Source organism: Pipistrellus hanaki, assembly GCF_964339955.1.
Source record: "Pipistrellus hanaki genome assembly, chromosome: 4".
In the NCBI taxonomy this organism is placed as follows: domain Eukaryota; kingdom Metazoa; phylum Chordata; class Mammalia; order Chiroptera; family Vespertilionidae; genus Pipistrellus; species Pipistrellus hanaki.
This window is the reverse complement of record NC_140506.1, coordinates 37,863,241-37,885,872: the sequence shown is the minus strand read 5'-3', so window position 1 is coordinate 37,885,872 and position 22,632 is coordinate 37,863,241. Positions and strand designations below refer to the sequence as shown.

The following is a 22,632-nucleotide window of genomic DNA, read 5'->3' as shown; positions in this document are numbered from 1 at the left end:
GGCCTAGATGCCAATCCCTTTTCACCCCCTCCCTATTGACTGGTATATTCTTAGCAGTAGAAATGGATCAGCAAAAGGAAAACAACTCTGGAACTCTGAGAGAAGGACTCTGGGCTTTGAATACTTATTGATCAGCGATCTAAGAGTAAACTTAAATAGGAGAGTCCCCATAGCTGAAGTGTCCCATAGCAGTGGTTTTCTAACTATGGGTCAAAACCTATAAATGGATCATAAAATCAATTTGAAAGATCTTGACCAGCATATTTTATTAATAAATCTAGAGGCCTGGTGCACAAAATTCGTGCATGGGGTGGGGGGTAGGGTGTCCTTCAGTCCAGCCTGCACCCTCTCCAATCTGGGACCCCTCAAGGGATGTTAAACAGGCAATCGGACATCCCTCTCACAATCCAGGACTGCTGGCTCCCAACTGCTCGCCTGCCTGCCTTCCTGATTTCCCCTAACCGCTTTTGCCTTCCAGCCTGATCACCCCCTAATCACTCCCATGCCAGCCTGATTGATGTCTAACTGCTCCTCTGCCAGCCTGTTTGCCCCCAACTTCCCTCGTTTGCCAGCCTGGCCACCCCTAACTTCCCTCCCCTACAGGGTTGATCACCTCCAATTGCCCTCCCTTGCAGACCTGGTCCCTTTCAACTGCCCTCCCTTGCAGGCCTGGTGCTTCCCAACTTCCCTCCCTTGCTGGCCATCTTGTGGTGGCCATCTTGTGTCCACATAGGGGCAGGATCTTTGACCACATTGGGGCAGCCATCTTGTGTGTTGGAGTGGTGGTCAATCTGCATATTACTCTTTTATTAGATAGGATAGAGGCCTGGTGCACAAGTGGGAGCCAGCTGATTTGCCCTGAAGGGTGTTCTGAATTAGGGTGGGGGTTCCCTTGGGGTGTGAGGTGGCCTGGACGAGGGGCCTGTGGTGGTTTGCAGGCTGGCCATGCCCCCTGGTGACTCAAGCAGAGTCCCTGGTATCTGGAATTTATTTACCTTCTACAATTGAAACTTTGTAACCTGGAGCGGAGCCAAGCCTCCTGCTTGCTCCATGGCTGCAGCCATTTCTGTTTGGATTTGTTTACCTCCTATAACTGAAACTTTGTAGCCTTGAGTGGAGGCCTAGGCTGGCCAGGGTGTGTGGAAAGCTTGGCTTCCTCTACTGCCAGGGAAACCCAAGCCGCTCAACTGCTCTCTGTGGCTGCAGCCATCTTGGTTGGGGTTAATTTGCATGTTTGCTCTGATTGACTGGTGGGTGTGGCTTGAGCAGAGTGATGGTTAATTTGCATATTACTCTTTTATTAGGTAGGATAAGATGGAAAGAAATGGAACACAAAATACCAGAATAGACCACACATTTTATTTTAGTGGTTGTATGGTTTGTGCCTTACTGGGTCATTATGTGAAATTATATTTCTTGCTAAGGGTCATGTTCAAAGGAGCTTGGAAGTCACTTCCCTATATCACTTTATCTGTTCCTCTCTGGTCACTGAGCCATTTATGACAGTTCATGTCTAATCCTCCTCACTAGCCTGCAAGCTTCTTGGAGTGGGGATTAATGTCAGAATTACTCTTCCTTGGCCACAGCGATTTCCTTAATACCTTCTACACAGTGGGTTCTTAGTAAACCTGCTTAAGATTTACTTCATGCTTATTTTGCTTCTAAGGAAACTTCTAAAACATACTTTTAAAATAGTCAAGTGCTATCTGTCATTCTATTTTGTTCAGCTCATAGCAATTTTATGTATAGGCTAGCATTGGTAGGAGCATTGTATTTTAACCATCTTTTCCTTATTTGTAAGAACTGTGGCCCAAACATAGAAGAATTCACAAAATTGGGTTCCACTAAGGCTACTACGCAGATTTGTATTTCTGTTTTTCAAAGAGCTCTCTCAGCTGTTGCTCAGTTGTGGCTTCTTTCTGCTGCATCAGCAGGGAAGTTCCTTTGGTTACTCCCCAATTATCCGGCTTTGACATTGAAGGGTTGTACGGCCTGCCTGAGGCTATCCGAAGGTTCTCCCAGTATTCCTTCCTGGCCCTGGGTGAACAAAACACACATTAGAGTTCTCCCTGAGCTGATCTCTGTGTCACTGAAGTAGAATACCTCCGTGGCGCTCTCTTTGCACTCTTGAGACTATATATCCATTAAAACACACTTATTAATCTGTACTCAAACTTTTCTCCCTTCAGAATCTATGTGTTTAAAATTATTTTGAATTTTCTCTTTTAACATATGCATAGGGATCAAAAGCTAAGAATCAGAATAGGGATATTTTCTATCCGACTTACCGTACCTCCCCAATCATTTCCTCATGACCAGCTGAGCCCACCCACATTTGCTGCTCTTCTCACACCAGCATCACCTCCACTCTCTCACTCTGTGGACCTGCCTCCTCCTCCTTTCTCCACTGTCTCCTCTAGCTCAGGCCTCATCACGTCTGGTATTCTAGCACAGTGTTTTTCAACCTTTTTTGGGCAAAGGCACACTTGTTTCATGAAAAAAATCACGAGGCACACCACCATTAGAAAATATTAAAAAATTTAACTCTGTGCCTATATTGACTATATATAAAGTAATTCTCTTGAATAGGAGTCAAATAAACACAAAGAAAGTATTTTATAATTACTTTATTATGAAATATTAAATAAACAAAATAGTGAAAAATTATAAAATTCTTGTCTTGTCTGCACCTACGGCACACCAGGCAACATCTCGCGGCACACTAGTGTGCCGCGGAACAGCGGTTGAAAAACGCTGTTCTAGCAAAGGCTTCCTCACAGTTTACTCGCTAACTTGCAAATCTTGTCCTGGACCACTTGCCACCTTCCAGGTTCCTCATTGCCATTGGGATGAGGTCATATTTAGCTCATGACCATGAGTAAAAGGCTGCCTCCTCTTTCTGGTTTGTATCTCCTACCAAATTCTGTCTCTGATACTGTCAAACTTCTAGTTTTTCAATATGCCATTCTTTTCCACCTGAGTGCATTCCTATAGGCTCTTTCCTTGTCTGACAGTGTAGTTCGCCCTTCAAAATTTAGCTTGGGCAGCAGCTCTCTTAAAAACCCTTCATTAACCCTCTGCCTTTTGCCCCTATGGGCCATTAGCGTACACTCCACAACCCGTGTATATCCTTATCTTTGGACTTTCTATGCCAGTTTGAACTTACCTGTTTATCTCTCTTCACACTAGTCTGTTAACTCCTTGGGACAGGGTTGTGCCTTGTCCAGCTTGCTACCTCAGTGTCCACAACAATGTCTGACATAGTTGTGCTCAATTAATGTCAGCTGAACAGAGCAGATCTGCTCCCTCTGCTTTGGGTGCTCACCCTCCAACCCCTTCTCTAGCTCATCCCTTCTGCTAAAATATCTTTCTTTTAAGGCAAATAGTACTTCTCCTCATTGTTATTTTTTCCCATGCTTCTATTATTAAAGCAGTTACCACAGTATAATACATTGGTTTTCTTATCCATTTTCCCCAGTGTACTGTGAGAATCCCTAAGCCAGAGATCACAGTCTTTCTTTTTTCCCTTCCCTTCCCTTCCCTTCCCTTCCCTTCCCTTCCCTTCCCTTCCCTTCCCTTCCCTTCCCTTTCACTTTTCCTTCCCCTTCCCCTTTCCCTTCCCCTTCCGCTTCACCTTCACCTTTACCTTCTACCACAGCTTTTCATTTCTCTCCTCCTAGTGCCCTAGACACTGTCTGACATAAAATCTATTTATTATTCATCTTCTCCACTGGACTGTAAGTTTTGAGGGCAAAGACTTTTTCTACCTTTTTCATCACTTTATTCCAGGCTCTAAGAATTGTGCTTGGCACAGAGAAGGCACTTAATAAGTATTTGTTATACTTAAGTCTTAAACAATCAATGTTAGGGTCCACCACATGGATGGTGCTTTCTTAGAGCATGAAATCATACTTCACTGCAACTTACATGACTTACATTCTATATTCCTAAAGCCTTCTCTAGAAATTGCTCCATCAGGATGCTTTATAGACATCTCTGTGAGATCATTTAAGGAGAATAACTGACTCTTTATCATCACACAGCAAATTAGTTATACTCTTTAGGATGACCTCACTTGGACATATTCACAATTAATCTACATGAGTTTGGTTTGGCAAATATAGTTTAAAGGTTCTTACCTGGCTCTAATCCAGGGTTTGGTGTGCATGTCCAAACCACTTCCCCAGCTGCCATGTTTTTCTGAAGCTGGTGGCAAAAAGCCCCTTTCTGGGGCCAGCTCCTCTGCAATTGCCCTGATATGGTAGGGCTCAAATCCACAGCACCCACCGATGAACCTGACCCCCAGGTTGTAGGCCTCTCTGGCGTATTTTTGAATGTCCCACCTGGTTGCGACTCTGGGCTCCAGGCCTGTAATAAATGACATCATGATTAAATTCTTTCTTACAAAATATTTTAAATGAACAACCATATTAAGTATGTAATCTTCAATAAATGAGTTAAATAAGTTGTCAATATTTAATTCTTAACTTTTCAAAATTGTTAGCTATTTTTTGTCTATATATATATTCAGTTTTAAATGCTGTGGTAGCCAGCTCTCAAGATGAACCCTGTCCTCTGATATTCTCATTCTTGCATAGCCCCCGCCTGCACTATATCGGGTTGGTCTGTGAGACCATTAGAACATGGCAGAGGGATGGCCTCTGACTTCTGAGGTTACGTTGTAGAGGACATTATGATCTCTGTCTTATGCTCTTGGAACCCTTACCCTAGGGAAAGACAGGTGCCATGTCGCGAGAACACGCAAACATCACAGTGGAAAGCCCAGAAGCTGAGGAACTGAGGCCTCCAGTAAAGATAGCAAGAAACTGACACAGACTCCCAAGAGTCAATTAGAGTGCTTATAAGTAGACACCCCAGCTCCCATCAGGTCTTTAGATGACTATAGCTCTGGCCAATGTCTGGACTGCAACCTCTTAAAAGACTCTGAGCAAAAATCACCCAACTAAGCTCTTCCTGAATTCATAATGCACAGGAACTATGAGATTGTAGATACCAATTTTTACAGTAATTTGTTATGCAGCAATAAGTAACACAAATGTTTTGCCATTCTTCTTCCATGGTTCTCCTAGAGTGATTATTTTATAATATCTTACTTCTCCGAGGGGCCCTGTAGGATACAGAATATAGTATAGAGACCTTAGAATGGAACAGCTCAGGCCCTGCTAATATCCCTGGGGTTGATTTTCAAGGTAGACTCATGCCCACTCCCAAAACACACGAAAAGACTTTATCCTTCTGCTTAGGCTGCAAGAGTGCCCTCAATTCACTGCGTGGTCTCTTCATTCAAATTTGTCATACAGTAGCCCAGTGGTATCTTCCCTCCACCCCCAAACCTGAGCAACATTCAAAATAGGAGAAAAGGATCATGGAGGCTACCTGGTTCTAACCATCTTAATTTTCTGATGAGAAAATTAAGATCAGAGGAACTAAGGGATTTTGCTAAGGTTACACAACTTAGCAACAGAGCTGTAACCAGTATGAAAATCTTGCTGATCCTACCTATAAGGGCATCCTTTTTAACTAACCCACAAGTATGACTACCTGGTTGCCTATATAGCTGTTGGTTCAGTTTTTATTTTACATTTGAGTTCAAGTCGTCTTTGTTTGCCGATCCCTTTTCCTTTTCTGACTATCTAATAACAAGAGATTTGTGGCTGCAGGAAGAAAAGCTGGGCGCTAGAGTTGAGGAGATAGGCATACATTTCTTTACTGGGGTACAGCTCTATGGGCTACAGATTTATGTGGAATGTGTCAAACGTAAAGACATCAGAGATAGTGTGTAGAACGTCTGTCTTACCAAAGGGGAATTCTGGCAGATCGATGAATCCCTGTTTGCCACAGTCCGGAGTGTGGTAGGCCAAGGGCTGGCTCATCAGATGGGCTTTCAGCCCAGCAGCCTGCAGGCCTTCTTTCATGAGCTTCACCGTTTGCAAACTAATTGTGGGGTCAAAATGGCAGTTCACACCAACGATGGAAGCTCCTGCAAGTGGGAAGAACATTTCAGCTTTAGGGATTCACCAAAATACACTCTTTCTCAGATGAATTTGGAAGTATAGCATTTGATCCCTGCTCTCTGCAAATCCATCTTACCTTTGAGCAAGAAGGATTGCTAACAGGCAGCAAGCACTTTCTGTGAAAAGTGCTTTGAAGAGTCTGGTATAATTGAAGTGTCATTTATGCACACTTGGCTGTACATCTTTTTTTTTTTTTAATTATTATTAGAGTGTTTTTTTTTAACTTCAAATTTTAGTAGTCAGTTTTTCAGTTTTTGACATTAATATTGCAAGCACAATAATTTTTCAGCACTCCCAGCTGCTAGATTGTACCTGTGTTTACCATACCACTGTCTGAGGAATAAATCGATGTTCCCTTTCATCAGGCCAATGTAGTGATTTTGCTAATCCAGCGTCCAGGAGCAGCAGAGCTGATGCCACAAGCTGTGGTATCCAGTGTTCAGTGGTCCTCCCTGGCCTGGGTCTGCAGTTTGCACTTTATTCTTTTTCTATCAGGCTACCCTCATGGTCATTCCTTTGAATCAGCTTTTGAAGGGGCACTTGTGACCTCAGTCTTACCAAATCCAGTAATCCCTTCTCTGTTCTCATTTACTCTACCTTTCATCAGCATTCAATCTATTGGATCCCTCCCTCTTTCATCCCTCCCTCTTTCACTCCCCTTCTCTTAGCTTCTGAGAACTTCCCACACTCAAGTGTTGCTCCTCTTGCCCTGGCTGCTTTTTGGGGGTGTTACATGCCCACTCCTCCTCAAGGCTGGACCACTCAACCCTGAGTGTCCCAGGATCCCATATTCTGCTCTTCACCTACACCTTCTTTTCAGCACCAGGGCCTTCAATACCATCTATATGTAGAACTCCCCTAAATTTCTCTCTCTAACCTGACCTTTCCTTTGGGTTCCAGACTTGTATATTCAAAAGGTTACTTAACATCTTCCCTTGGATCTTGATTACCTTTTTTTTTTTTTTTTTTTTTTTTTTTTTTTTCCTTTTGGATGATGTGCTGCCAGTATTTTTCTTTCCTTGACTGACTTCATTATGCTAATTAATTAATCATATGTTAGCTATTTATTGGATGTCTATTAGGTAAAAGGGTCCTTGTAATTTTATAACTCAGCACAGGGCTCTCAGGTTTACTCCATGAAAATAAGTTCTATGATCCATTAAGTTAGACAGTAGCTGTTTACTATATCCCCTTCTTGGACATTGCCAATATACCTGAACATATCAAAGGCTCTGAGAAGTTCTGATTAAAGAAACTTGCTTAATTTGGTTAACATAGAATTTTCTTTTTATTATTATTATTATTATTTTTAATATATTTTATTGATTTTTTTTGCCCCCCTCCCTCCCTCCCACACATCCCCTCCCTCCCCAGAGTTTTATGTCCATTGGTTGTACTTACATGCATGTATAAAAGTCCTTTGGTTGATCTATTATCTCCCCCAGATCTTCCTCCCCTCCCCACTGTAATTTGACAGTCTGCTTGTTGATTTACTGTCTCTATATCTATATTTTGGTTCATCAAATGAGTGAGGTCATAACATAGCATTTTCTAAATGTATTTGACTACATAATCCTATGACATTCTATAGACTACAAAATGTCAGCTGAGGATATTCCAAATAACGAGTATAAATAGAAATTGTTATAGTTCCCAAGAAGATGAAATGATACTTGGGGTAGGGATGATTATATTCGGGTATGTGGAGGTAGAATTTGAACTAACATTGGAAGATAGACTTATTAGATGGATATTAGGTAGATTTATTAGGCAGATATTTATTCAGGACCTACTATGAAATAGGCACTGTGCTAGGACCTACTATGTAATAGGCACAGAGTACTCAATGCTGAGACGAGAGTGTCTACCCTCTTAGATTTTACAGTCTAGTGAGAGAGTCAGACATTAAAGCAATATACAAGTGGGATAAGTGAGAAGTGCTACAAAGGATATAAATAGGGTACAGTGATTTCAAACACTGTGGCCACCTACTCTGAACAGAATGATGAGAGAGAGATGAGATGCAAGCCAAGAATCCTTAACAATGCTAGTTAACAATGGCGATGATTAAGGTCTCTTCTGATCTTTCTGAAACAAGTTCATTTCCACCACCACCCTCCATTTCTATACCGATCAAAATTAGTATTATAAAACTTTATTCCTAAGTAATTGTTATGGTCAATGACAAATAAAAGTGACTTCCATGAAATATCAGGAGCTGGATAAAACTCAGAAATTAAAGAACTAGTTAATCAAAGTCTCTTTACAGAGTGAATTGGCTCTTCCACTGACACTGAGCTCTTCCTTGGGTTTAACACAAGGCAGATTTGAAAACAATTGGTGTTTTCCTGAATTAAAATGAAATACGACATTAGGAATGAAAATTATATAAGATAAATGAGGTGGTCAGTATTTCATATCAAAGAATTTTTAAAATTTATTATGTCAGTTACAAAAAGCAAAGCATACCAGTAACTTACAAGAGTGGAAAAACTGGCAAAGAGAGCAACTGGATCTAACAGTTACTAATGTTTAAAGACCTCAACTGGAGATAAGTTTGAAATAAAACACAAATTTTCTGAATGCTCCTTTTGAGTTGCTTAAATTCTTTCCCGTTCCTAATTGTTAAACCTTCAATATAAGCCTACTTGCTCCTTTCAAAAGACGTGTGTGTGTGTGTGTGTTTGTTTTTTTTTACATTTTTCTCTTTAAGACTGAATAATATATCAACAGTCCTAAAAAAAAAAAAAAGGTAAATTAATGGTTTTCCTATTAATAAAAGTAGTATATAGTGATCCACAGATGGACCTGCATTTGTATGTTATTTTAAGTCTCACTAATTGCACATTGATGACAATCCCTCCTCACCTGCTTTGACCAGGCGCACTGCACACTCGCCGGGGGTCACGCCGTGCAGGTCTCCCTCAGGGCCAATGCACATGGTCGCTGCCACCGGCTTTCCGGAGGCTTTCAAGGCTTCCACCGCCCACACAGCCTCTTCAACATGCTCAAAATACTGAAATACAACAAGTGCTTTTAATCTTGTTTCTCTAGAACAATTTTAAAAGGAATTCTATTGCTTAATAATTAAATTAGATGAGTGATTTTCAAACTCTGAGTTTGAAATGTTTTGCATACTGAGAATTTGAAATTGAGTACCATTAGCATTTTTTAAAGCAGAATAGAACGGTGATTTCTCACTGTGAATTGCAGTACAAACATTTGAAAAACACTACATTAGATTAACTGAATCAAATTTAATTAAAGCTCTAAATTGGAAAAAGATTTCAAAACTAAATATTACTATTACTAGTCATGATTAGCACCTAATCTCACATGGTCCTCATGAAAGCAGTCGGCAGGGAAAATGGACTAAGTGCACTTGTCTCATCTTTGATCATGTCTTTGTTTACCTCTGCAATCAAGAAGTCCACATTCTTCTTCAGGAAGACCTCTAACTGTTGCTGAAATACTTTTTTAACTTCCGTTTCACTCTTGCAGCTGAGGTACGAAGGTGTCTGGCTCACGCCTCCTGCCACCAACGCATCTCCCTCATCAGCCACTTGCCGGGCGATGTCACAAGCTGCTTCATTGACTTTCTGCCCCTAAAATGGTGAGTAGATGATACATCTACATTTTTATGTGAAACTGAAACAAAATTATTATTCAAATGTCCCCATCTAAAGTTGTATGTTACAATAGTGATTTGATTCCAGAGAATGACAGTGATGGAATGGCTCAATGCATTACCAAGCTGAGCAATTTACAATGACAATAACATCAATAATAGTGTTGAAAACAAAATAAATCCAATGGTGGTATCTAGGACGGCACATTATACCAAAGATCTATGAGAGGGTAAAAGTCTTTACATAAAAAGATCTGGTATCTCCCAATGCCAAAGTTGCACTTAGAAGAATAGTGGTAATAAGAATGATCATTTGTCTTTAAGACAAATAAAAATAAAATTCAATTAAAGTGACTACAGAATTCATGTCTTTCTGTATGTTCTAAATTAACAGATAAATGTAACACAAGTGAGGTCTTTTCTAATTACTTAGACATTAAAAATGAACACATCCTCAAGAAACCCTAGTGCTGTAGGTCACAGAGCCCATGAAATTTTGAAACTGTCTTTTCATAGTAGAGATGAAGAAATTGCCCCCTTGATAGGGTAGGTATTACACAGTTCATTGTAGCAGAGTCAGGAAGATTCCAGGTCCACTGACTTCTTGTACCTATGGCTTTTCTCCTATACTATAATATATTTAAAAAAACTGATGATGAAAAAAGTTATAAGGATACCCACTCAGGAGCCTGAAATAATCATTAATCATTAAATATCTTTCTGCCACTTTGGGGGACTCCAGATCAAATCCAAGTATTATGCACACATATCTCATTGTTGTATTATTTAAAACTAGTGGCCCAGTGCATGACACTCATGCACTAGAGGGGAGGTCCCTCAGCCCAGTCTGCTCCCTCTCACAGTAGGGGACGCCTTGGGGGATGTCCACCTGGCTGGCTTAGTCCTGTTCCCCACAGGAAGCAGGCCTAAACTGGCAGGTGGACATCTCCTGAGGGGTCCTTAGTGATGCTGCAAGGCGGGAGAGGCTCCTGCCACCATCCTTGCACTCACCAGCCTGGAGCCCGGCTTCTGGCTGAGCAGCACTCTCCCTGTGGGAGCGCACTGACCACCAGGGGGCAGCCCCTGCATTGAGCGTCTGTCCCCTGGTGATCAATGTGTGTCATAACAACCGGTGTTCTCTCATCTGGTCAATTTGCATATTAGGGTTTTATTATATAGGATTAAACCAAACTCTGCAGAGGCTCAATGTTTTTCTCTGTCAGAACTTTGCTGATGATGTGTGTCTTTTGCACTCTTTTGAAAATGTCGTGTAAGGTTTACTCACGGATATTTTCTCTGCCACATAGTTCCCCCTGTTCTCCAGCTTGTCTTCACTTGCATAAAAGGTGAAGGTCTGCATGACATTGGATCCAGCTCTGAGGAATTCTCGGTGAAGCTGGCGAACTGGGAGATTCAATAAGAAAGTCATTAATTGCCATCAGTTTATTAACCCAGTTTCTAAGATAAATATGAAAACATCTTAAATTCCTGGTTGCTTGGCATTCATGCCTCCTGTGGGATAATTGAGAGGTAGATCTGGGGTCTCTTGCTAGGAAGAAGAGATTTCTACCATGGAGTGGGGTGAAGAAAAGAGGGAGGTCCCAGAGAGGGGGAATCATTTCAGCGTTTTTGCCACGTGACGAGGTAGGGAACGGCATTCTCTACCGAGGGTACAGCCTGAGCAAAGACAAGGATATGGAAACAAGCGTGGCCTTTGGGGGAACAGCAGGTAGTCTGAGCCGCTGGAGTTGAGGATGTGTTGGAGAAGTGGCGGTAGGCGCATTTGGGAAGGTGGACTGGGCAGACTGTATGAATGGCATAGCACACCATCCCAAGGAGCCTAGGCTCCAGACCACAAATGTTGGGGCAAAACCAACAGCTGGTAAGCAATGGAGTGATGTGATTAGCTCAGCATTTCTGAAAAATGAGTGGGATGAGAATTGGAGCAAAGAATTGGAGAATTCCCAAACATGTCCATGATGAATGCCAAAAAGCAAAGCTTTCCCAGATAAGAGGAAACATGATAAAAAATTTTCCCATGTAACAAAGTGTATTCAAGTTAAAGAATTATATAACCTTTGCTCTAAAATAGTGATCCTAACCCCTGGTTGCCCAGTAGATACCCTGTGAGCTTTTAAAAGTTTATGAATGTGAGGGTAATCCCACAGTATTCTGATTTAATTGGTTTGGGGCCAAGCACAGACCTTTTTTTTTTTTTTTTTTTTTTTAAGGTTCCCTAACTAATTCTTATTTCCAGTCTTGAGAACTACCATTCCTAGAGAGTGGGAAAATGCTCATTTTATAAAATGGTGGATTTAGCTGGTATTTGCGATGTCAGGGGAATTAACTGGGCAAAGTAAGAAATCAGTGATCTAGTACTACCCTCTGACATTTATTTTGAAATTCCAGAGGCCTATAAAATCCAAAGGTCTGGAAGCAACTGCCCTGGAAGCCAGGAAGTTAGTAGGACATTGGAATTCTTAGCCCTCAGGGGCTAAGACTGGAGATGAGAGATGAGTCTGGCATCTTTGCATCCCAGGTGCCTAGTAGACCACAGAGAACATAGGAAGCTTGGTTTTGGTTTTTAAACGAACAAGTAAGTGAGGCAAAGAAGCTCTTGAATTTCAGAAAATGGGTTTCTAAGCTTGAAGCCAAATCTTTGTTTTTAAATCATGGAAACTTTAATTCTCAATGGGAATTTAAAAGGATGCTTAAATTAAGGGGGTTGTACTTATTTTAATTAGCAACAGAAGCAATTAGAAGCATCTTCTGTGGAGTCCCCATGCATGAATCAGATGAGCTGCTGCAGCTGGAGCAGAGGTGCAGAGCCTGTAGGCCAGGTGCCTGTACACCAGAGCCACATGGCTTATAAACAGGAAGCCCACCCAGGTCGTCCTTGGGTGTATTCCAGAGGCTCTGCAAAAACAAATCTTGGAATGGTGTGTATATTGTTTGTGTAGCTGTACATTCACAATGCAGAGGGTCCATACACTTTTATCAGATTTTCCACAGGGCAGTGGCCCAACTCATTCTTAGTTGATTAGATTGTCCCACCATGCTTCTTAAAATTGAAGTGCTTCTCAAAATGTACCCACACAGAGACTCACTGGGGATCAATTATGAATCCAGATGCCCCAAGCCCCTCCAGATCCAGCAAACCCTAATTCCTTGCTGACTTCAATGTTGATTCCACTGGGTACAAGAACCACAACTTCTGACATGAACTTCAGTAGGAGAATTAGCCTGGTAATTTCTGGGTATCTTTTCAATTTCTATTTTCTGTTTTCTTTCATCCCAAGACTCCTGCATCTTCCTTCTCTAACAAATAATTGGGTGTGACCAGTCTCTAGGACAAGGACACAACCTGTACTAATTAATTATATTCATGTTATGGCTTTAAGCTCTTCGTTACATTAGTTTTATCTTAGCATCATAGAAGCTAAATGCTACCCAGTCTCTTGACTAAGTTTCTGAGTGGTTATCCTTTAAAATTCTTACATCCTTGCCATTTTTTAATGTGGCACTGCGTGTAGGGGGAAAGATCATAGGCACAAGAGGTCAGTGAACCTGGAATCTTCCTGACTCAGCTACAGTGAACTGTGTGATGTTGGGCAAGCCATTTACTCACCCCATTAAGGCAGCAATTTCTTTAACTCTACAAGGCAAAGGGAGTTTCAAAATTCCATGAGTCTGTGTGCCCTACAGCACTGGGGTTTCTTGAGGACAAATGTTCATTTTTAATGTCTAAATAATTAGAAAAGACCTTACTTGTGATACATTTGTCCGTTAATTGAGAAAATACAGCAAGACATGAATTCTGTAGTCACTTTAATTAAAATTTATTCTTATTAACCATAAATGCAAATCATCATCATTATCACCACTATTTGCTAGGTAGTCTTCTATGTGCCTCAAGGACATCAGGTGTATTTAGTGTTTTGAGGAAATTAAAGGTGTTTAAAGAATGCATGCTCTGAAAGAGAGCAGTGGTCAGTTTTCATGCTATTTTATATAAATGACTGTGTGTACCTGCAGCTGCTTTTCTAAAGTAAGCTGGGTGATAGCTAGACTTGAGGTAGGCCCTGAAAAGCTTCCCAGAAAACTGGACTACACCTGAAATATTTTTATAGGACTGGTACCTGGGCTTCACTTTTTTGTGCTAGAAACGGTGAGAAAGGGAAAGTTATACTACAGGTCTATAATTCCTTACCCAAAGCATTCTGGGACTAAATGCATCTTGGAATCCAGAATTTTGGTGATTTTAGAAAGTAATTATAGTATACAGTATATGCCATATATTATCTAACACTCTCATTAGTGCGCCCCCCCCCCAGTCAAACACATTAATACTTATTTTACATCAAAATATATGACTAAGCACATTAAAGGGAATACAGTTATAAATATCCTCACATTAGTGCAGGTCACATTTTGCCTCCAAATGATTTTGCTGCAAATTTATTATCCCACTGAAGAAATACTGCAAAATTTTATTTGACCTTTTAGAGTTTGCTGTGGAATTCCAAAGACTTGCATTTCTCAAGTAAATTTACAAGGGTAATATCTAACTATGCTCTGTGCATATATAACTGGAAGACATTATTTATATACATATAAACTCCCTCAGGTTCCATCCCACCTCCCTCTTAACCATAAAAGATTTGTGATTAAAAAAAGTAAGTGAGAATAGGTGTATGGGTATAGGTGTAGGATAGGTAGATAGTCAAATTTAAATAGGGTGGGCTAGTATACAATGCAGTTAACTAGTTGGCACCTATACAGTGGAGGAGGGCCTATCTGCAAGGCTATGATTGATATTGTACCATGTACCGTTTAACTTAAAGTGGTTAAGGAGGGAAGGTGGACATATGCAGGCGAATGGGTAATAAGCACTAAAGTGGGAGGGAAGAAGGACTGAGGGCTTTGATGAGATTGGGGAGTGGCAGTGTAAGAGTCAGTGAGCAGAAAAGATAGGTGGCCAAAGAGTGAGTTCTGGTAATTGAGATTTCAGAGATGGACAACTATTGATGATGGCAAGGTCTAGGACTGGGCTGCTGAGAGGGTGGGTAGAGGAAGAGTTCAGTTGGAGATGAGGAGGAGATGAAGGCACTAGCAGAGGGAGTGTTAAGTGGATTATCTGTATGGACACTGAAGTCACCTAGAGAGGTGAGGGAGAGAGGGACAGAGGAAGGCAGAGAGCCAGGTACTAGACTTACCCACAGTGAGGGTCAGAACCAAGTGGTAAACATAGGTGACAGTAATATAGAGGACTGTTTTGCTTACTCAACATGTGGATCCATATTTACATATGTAGCACAGTGCCCAGCAGGCATTAGTAAATATTTTGAAAATGTGGCATAAATGCATCTGTTTGATGGTATGCACCTAGACTTGAGTCAATATAGTGCTCTTTTATAAAAAAGTTTAAATAGAGCAAGGGTGGGGAACCTTTTTTTCTGACAAGGGCCATTTGGATATTTATAGCATATAAAATTATCAACTTAAAAATTAGCCTGCTGTATTTGGTCAAACATTTAATTAACTCACCCCTAATGCCTTGGAAGGGCCAGACCAAATGATTTTGCAGGCCTTACATGGCCCGCGAGCTGGATGTTCCCACCCCTGAAATAGAGCAAGGCACCAACCTGCTTCTGGGTGCTCCACAGCAGCTTCCGGGGTCCAGGGTCCTGCCTTCACATAGCCCCTCTTCTCCAGGGCAAAGACAAATCCTCCATCTCCAATCACAACCTCTCCAGAGTTTAAACGTTCAAGGATGCCCTGAAATTACAGATGGGGGAGAGGGGGTGTAAGGAGCTACTTGAGTTTTTTAGACAATTTTCTATCTTTAATTTTAGATAACTTATCTTTAACTTTTGCTGTCATATTCTTGAGAAATGTTATTTCTTTAGAATTCTAAGGAAGTACAATGTATAGTTTATAAATTCATGGTACTGTCTATAAGGCAAACAGCCAATATGCTCATATAATGAAAATTTGTGTATGCATGTGTCAGGGGTGGTGGTCTTTCAGGACACGTTAAAGTGTTTTGAAGAATGTGGGAGGATGTTATGTTTGAAGAAATACCTGAAGAAGGATTAAATAAAGAGGATTTGTTGTAAATCCTCAAATGAAAACTTAAGCACACATTCTTAAAATGGTGAAGGCGTTTTGAAGACTGAAAAGTTAGAAGACACTTGATAAAGACATAAAAGAATACAACCTCAAAGGTGGTCAAATCCCTTAAAGTCTTCTATCTTTGATGTTAATACTCAGTTTCTGCAATAGCAGCTACTTTATGCTGTCCAAGAGGTTATGAGCATGCGTGTTGCACTCTATAAGTGCAACATGACAAGAACAGGAGAAAGACAAGTAAATAAAGTATTTGTAAACTGATTTCCAGCCCAATCTCCATACTATTCCAATAATTTATAGTACTATGTAATAATTACCCAGACATTATTGTTTAATAGATGTATTTTGAACTGAATATTTTTTCTTTATTTTTAATTTTTTAAAATATAGTTTTATTGATTTCAGAGAAGGGAGTAGGAGAAAGTGATAGAAACATCAATGTTGAGAGATAATCATCTATTGGCTGCCTCCTGCACACCTTCTGTTGAGGATTGAACCCACAACCTGGGCATGTGTTCTGACTGGAATTGAACTGTGCCCTCTTGTTTCATAGGTAGGGTGACCAGATCGTCCCGCTTTTGGCAGGACAGTCCAGATTTTTAACAATTTTTCCCGCGTCCCGCAGCATTTTAAAAAAAGGCCCGATTTTTGGAAAGATTGGAAAGATTCTTTACAAAAATCAGGAATTTTTTTTAAAATGCCGCAGGACGCGGAAAAAGTTGTTTAAAATCTGGACTGTCCCGCCAAAATCGGGAAGATCTGGTTACCTTATTCATAGGTCAACACTCAACCACTGAGCTATCGATACACCAGCTTGGCTGACCTGAATATTTTTAAAGGGCTTTGTAAATTAGAAAGTAATTTTCTAGTGTAACTATTTCTTTTTAATTTAAAAGAATCATAGACTTTAACAATAAAAATACCTGCATTCAATATAGGTCATTTCCCCTGGTTTTATAAATGAAGCATTAAGGCCCAGAATCTAAGAATTTACACAAAGTCTGCCAGGTGGGGAGTATAAGGCCTCCTGATCTTTTATTCGTAAGTGGTATCTACATTCAATTTTAAATGGGGGTGTGGAGGGTTGGACAGCCCTGAAAAGACTATGAAAGGAATAAGTTGGTATGCACTTACCTATTGTGTTCCATTTATTACCAATAACAGTGGGTAAAACAAATGCTGATGTAATAACAAGGGTTACATAAATTTGGTGAGGCCATTCATAAAATTTTGCATCCCAAGTCCTGGCCACCTTCTTGGAGCCTCCCTCATTTTAATCCTCTTCCCCTCCACTGCCTATCCAGTGCCATCTGGTCAGCTAGTGCTCAGAGAGAATACACAACTAACATTTTCAATTTAAAGCAGTAAAATAGAAGGGTCATGCTATATGTTCCCTAATGTCCCTTCCAGCTAGAAAAATTTTCAAGCATAAAAATCCACAAGATAACAGACCACTACAACAATACAGAATTGATCACATGTAATTTTGAAATCCAAATATGTCACAAGTTCAATGTACCAAAATGCCATATCTTAACACAACTTTATGACCCAATTAACAATATAAATATATATGTGTGTATATATATGTGTGTGTGTGTGTGTGTGTGTGTGTGTGTGTGTGTATTGCTAGTCAGAGCAGTTATATAAAAACACAAGCAAAAATCAAATAAGTGAGAGATGACTTGCTACTTTCATTTGATTGAAATAACTCATGATATTTCTGTTCAGTCACTTAGCAGTTCTCATTGCACATGCGTGTGTTTTCAAATATTACCACAAATATTTAAATACAAAGCATAGCTAAGAATTTAATATTTTCTGGTGGAGTGGTTAATGGTGATTCCATTACCATGTTGCTCATAAATTGGTTGAACAATTACATCTGGAAAAACAATGTCTTAGATTCTAATGCATTTGTTAATTACCTGGACTTCAGACCTTTTTGTTCCAAAGCTAAACAGCTTTTTTTTTTTTTTTTTTTTTTTTTTTAAGTGGAATGTGCTATGAAAACATTCTCAAGATATGGACATTTTAATGATGTTGATTCTACTAATCCATGAACATGGTATATTCTTCAGCTTGTTTATATATCTTCTTTTATCTCTTTTTTTCAACGTTCTGGAGTTTTTCAAGTACAGGTCTTTTATCTCCTTGGTTAAGTTTATTCCCAAGTATCTTAAGTTTTTTGTTGCAATGGTAAATGGTATTGTTTTTTCATTTCTCTTTCTGAGAGTTCATTATTAGTATATAAAAATACCATCAATTTCTGGGTGTTAATTTTGTATGCTGCTACATTGCCGAATTCATTTATTAAATTGAGCAGATTTTTGGCGGAGTGTTTAGGGTTTTCTATGTACAATATCATGTCATTTGTGAAATATGACAGTTTTACTTCCTGCTTTCCAATTTGGATGCCTTTTATTTCTTCCTGACTGACCACTGTGGCTAGGATGTCTATTACTATGTTGATTAAGAGTGATGAAAGCAGACATCTCTGTCTTGCCCTTATTCTTAGGGAAAGTGTTTTTAGTTTTTGCCCATTGAGTATGATGTTGGCTGTAGGTTTGTCATATATAACTCTTACCATTTGCAACAGCATGAATGGACCTAGGGAGTATTATGCTAAGCAAAATAAGCCAGAGAAAGATAACTTATCACATGATCTCACTTGTATGTGGAATCTCATGAACAAAATAAAGTGATGAACAAAATAGATCCAGAGACATAGAAGCATGGAACAGACTGAGGAACTTCAGAAGAAAGGTAGAGGTGGGGGAGGAGAGATTAACCAGGAAATTATATGCAGTCATGGACATAGACAAAAGAGTGATGAAGGCCTGAGAGGGGCCAGTGCCAGGAGAAGGGGTCAATGGGAAATAAAACAAAGGGGACATTTGTAATACTTTCAACCATAAAGATACGTTTTAAAAATTTATAAAATTCTCAAGATATTGTTTTGTGAAAAAGTATTGCAAAACAGTATCTGTAATATCAGACCATTTTTGTATACTAGTAAAAGTTCATATTTGCCTAGACAGCAAACTAGCAGAATATACACTAAAATGTAGCTGATGATGTTCATAAGTCTTTTCCAAGCTGTTTTCAATGAATATGTTAGCTTTGTAACATATAATTTTAAACTCAAAAGTATAGACATATTATTGTCTATGTTTTAGCACTGGCATATACATGGAAATAAGGTCACCAAAGAAACTTTTTTTCCATTTTATGTCTATCTTCTGCTTATATAATTCTTTAAAGATAATCCTTTAAAATGCTTCCTTTTCTGAGTTTGCAGTTGGTTAGAATCTATGGCTATGAGAACGGAGCCAAACTAAAAACAACAAAACAAAACAAAACATTTTTATAATCTCTGTAGGAACCATCCTTTCCAGTCTACATCAACTATTCATTTAGTAGATATATGGGTTGGCAAAGATTCTCAACCTAATTTGCCTCTCAACATCTTCAGCATTTACTAATGCTGCATGGCATTTAAAACTTTTAGGTGAATTAGCCTTTTCTTTTGTGGAGGTCTGGGGGGATGGCTGGCAATGAGAGGATGAGAATGGTCCTGCCCTCATGGTCCTCACAGCTAAGCAGGTACAGTTGGCCTTGTGCTTTGACAACTAAAGATCAAATATATTCCCTCTCCCTGTATCCTTTTCTTTCCTTACACCCAGCCATAGTCTTGAGGTCGGTCTCCATCCATCTTCCACCAAACTAGAGGAGCCTGAACCAGAACACTGATCCAATAAGAGAAGATATCTGCTTGTTATTAATCAGGCGCTGGAAATGCTGTTTTAAAAATCTTAGTAACAGCCCTTCCACGGTATCTTATGGCCTCTGAGCCCATTTTTGCCCATTTCGAGGCCCTCCTGGTGCACTTGGGCCTTCATCGCTGAAACCAAACCTCCTCGGGCAGGAACACGCCCACCAGCCTTTTACTGAGGCCTGCCCGCTGCTTGGGAAGCTGCCTTGCTGAGGTGACGCGAGGAGATGATCGAGATTGTTCTCCCAAATGGGTGAAAACAGCGAGAAGTAAAATTGTCCATTGAAGTAAAACGTACCATTGTCCAACCAGGCTGCAAATATAACCGTGAAGGAGGGAGGTACCCAGAGACCCCACAGTGGGGGAGGCGCGTGCTGGAAACTGTCAGAGCCTGCGCCCGCGCCCCGTGCCAGCCTGTGGGGCCGGTCAGGGGTGCAGAGGGGCGAACACGCACGCAGCGGTTGGTGGCAGCGACTGCGGGAGAGCAGACACACAGGAACCCCGGGAGGGAAGTCCCGCCTGTGAGCCTGGAGCTCTCCTCTGGGCGAGTGCATGCAGGACTCAGAATGGTGGGGAGTCCCAGAGCTCAGGGGGCGCCCTCGAGTAGGGTGACAAGAGATCTAGGGAGAGCCCTGGGTGTGAGCAGGAATGAGGGTCTTGCAGAAGTTCTGGGAGCATCTTCTCACAGCTGGGCTCGGGCTCCAGGACGGACAAGAGCGCTCTGGGTTCCCCAAGACTCACCTTTTTGGCCTTCTTCCCCCCAATGGGTGCCATCTTCGTGGTGTCCGGACTGAAACTCGGCACGAATTAGACCTGCGAGGCCTGTGTGTCCTCCTGCGAAGCCCAGAGCTGCCCCGCGCCTGCAGCCGGGATCCTCTTTATACTCGCTGCTCCGGTGTGGGATGGTTTCCTCAGCCTCCTGGCGGTCCAACTGCCGCCTCGGGCAGGAACACGCCCACCAGCCTTTTATTGAGGCCTGCCCGCTGCTTGGGAAGCTGCCTTGCAGGGGGTGACGCGAGGAGGTGATTGAGATTGTTCTCCCAAGTGGGTGAAAACAGCGAGAAGTAAAATAAGAAAAAATAAATAATGATGATGAGGTCACCACGCCCTCAGGCTTCCAATTACCTGCTTACAGTTCCTCTTTGCCCTTCGTGGGCCCCTGATGTTGATTCACTCCTCCCTTGCCTGGGATCATGCACCATTATTTACATAAGCCACCTGTCAAGGACCCTGCAGGTTCCATTCATGCCCAAATATTTGTCCAAGGCCAGGGTACAAGATTACTGGGTGAGGAGGCTTTGCCCTGGAAGTCAGCCTGAGTGTCATGTGTGATATACGGCCAGCGGTTACATAACGGAACCCAGACACAGCTTTTTGCAGAAAGATCCCATACAACCCTGAATTAGTGGGTATGTTTAAAACTACCTTCTCTCTTTATATCCAAACATGCCTTGCAGTTTCTAATGCAGGCATTTTTAATAAAAATATCTTTGCAATGTTTAACCAGGTCAGACTTTTAACATTTACCCATGATAGTGGAAATGTACTTTAGAGACTTCAAAATTCAGAGAAAATACTATGTATAAAAACATATAGACTGGTAACAGTAGTTATCTGCTCATGTGGAATTAGGGCTTGCTTTTATTTTATTCCTTATGTTTTACTCTACTTTCCAAAATGTCTTTATAATAAGAACACATTATTTTAAAAATAATTAGAACATTACTTTTTAAAATGTACAACCGGAGAGTAAGTAGCCTAGAAAACAACTAAAAAGCCTAAAACCAAGTACACACTCTTACCCAAAATAAAAGCCCAGGAGTAAATTTTGCATATGGGACAACAGTCTCCATTTCAACATATGCAAAGAAGAACATTTCTATAGCAAATGATGAATCAGTGCACATTTAATTGTTTAAACAATGTATACTTGATATATAACTGAGAAAGTAGAAAAGTCCTTTTGCTTCTGATAATGGTCGAGTTTAAAATGGGGGGAGGGGGGAACAAAGGATGACAGATGAATACATGTAATATGAATAATCTAATATTTCACCTGTCCAGCAAGAGTGAGGAATGAGGTAATGCCATCCTTCATAGTAACTAGATTTTTGACCATTAAAGCATTGGAGTATCTAAGTAGGTACTAGTTTAGTTGGTTAATGTATTAATTACGCATAGGAGGAACCTGGTGAATACTGGTGAGATGAGCATTGAGCCCAGCTCAGGCTGCAGGAAGCAGCCACAGTGGTGGGTATCAGGCGCTAGGGTGCGGTATCAGGGCTCTGACAAGAAAAGCTGAAAGCAGACATTCTCAATTTCACAATTCATCCAATATAGTTTTTCCTCAGCCTTTCAGTTTATCCTAATTGCCTACACCCATCCTAGTGAGGGCCATTTTAAAAAATTTCACCTACTATTTCAATAATAAGTAATAATAATATCTACAGCTCACTGAGTTCACAGTTTCACTTACTATGTGCCTGGCACTATGTTAGGACTTTTACACACACAGTATTACTTATTCCTAACAACTCTGTGAGGTGGGCACCCCCTCTTTGTTGCCCAACCATGACCTCAGAGAGTTCGAATAGTTATCAGCATGAGCTCTGAGGTTTCTTTGCCCCGTTCCCAAAGGACCAAGTCCGCTTGGATACCCGCTGGGAGTGAGTTCTGTCATAACTGTTCTTGGGAGGCTGCCCATGATCTTTGTGCTCTTCTAGAGCAATGGGCTGAGGAAGGTCATAGCACTGAAGTCTTTGGCCTCCTACACAGATGCTTGGGGTGGGAGATAAATCCTGGATGGAAAGCGGAGGGTTAGAGCTAAAGACCAACCCCCTCAGTTTTATAACCTCCAGAGTAAGGTCTTTCACTAGTGCATTGCTTTACTTATAACCCCATTTATTCATTCAACAAACATTTACGTACCATTTCTACAATGTTTCAAACACCCTGTGTTATTGGAGGTAAAGGATAACTCTTTTTTCCCCCCCAAGGGATGGGGTGGGAGGGCAGATACACACCATCTCATACAAGTTAAGATGTCCCCCTTTCAATATGTA

General features: G+C 40.8%; 2 protein-coding genes across 2 annotated transcripts in view; one reads left to right on the top strand and one right to left on the bottom strand.

Annotated features, from left to right (window-relative positions):
- Positions 1-1,337: 1,337 nt before the first annotated feature.
- On the bottom strand, positions 1,338-20,870 carry LOC311621351 (betaine--homocysteine S-methyltransferase 1). The gene is made up of 8 exons (XM_084881320.1): positions 20,312-20,870; positions 15,309-15,441; positions 10,949-11,067; positions 9,449-9,640; positions 8,904-9,051; positions 5,819-6,001; positions 4,140-4,368; positions 1,338-2,037 (listed from the first exon to the last, which is right to left on the bottom strand). Exons 1-8 carry the CDS (start codon positions 20,342-20,344, stop codon positions 1,854-1,856), a joined length of 1,221 nt encoding a protein of 406 aa, XP_084737446.1. The 5' UTR covers positions 20,345-20,870; the 3' UTR covers positions 1,338-1,853.
- The window catches only part of DMGDH (dimethylglycine dehydrogenase), an 87,497-nt gene continuing 74,395 nt past the window's right edge, over positions 9,531-22,632 (top strand). The window contains exon 1 of the mRNA XM_084881306.1: positions 9,531-9,648. The gene's annotated coding sequence lies outside the window, so the exon portion shown is untranslated. The remainder of the gene's footprint in view (positions 9,649-22,632) is intronic.

What these genes read in the sequence shown, in the direction of transcription:
- LOC311621351 (XM_084881320.1), bottom strand. Translation starts at nt 20,344, where the DNA reads ATGGCACCCATTGGGGGGAAGAAGGCCAAAAAG. An exon ending in TGTGGAGCACCCAGAAGCAG is followed by an intron (nt 11,068 to 15,308) that starts GTTGGTGCCTTG and finishes TGAATCTCCCAG; the next exon opens with TTCGCCAGCTTCACCGAGAA. An exon ending in AAACCCTGGATTAGAGCCAG is followed by an intron (nt 2,038 to 4,139) that starts GTAAGAACCTTT and finishes TTGTTCACCCAG; the next exon opens with GGCCAGGAAGGAATACTGGG.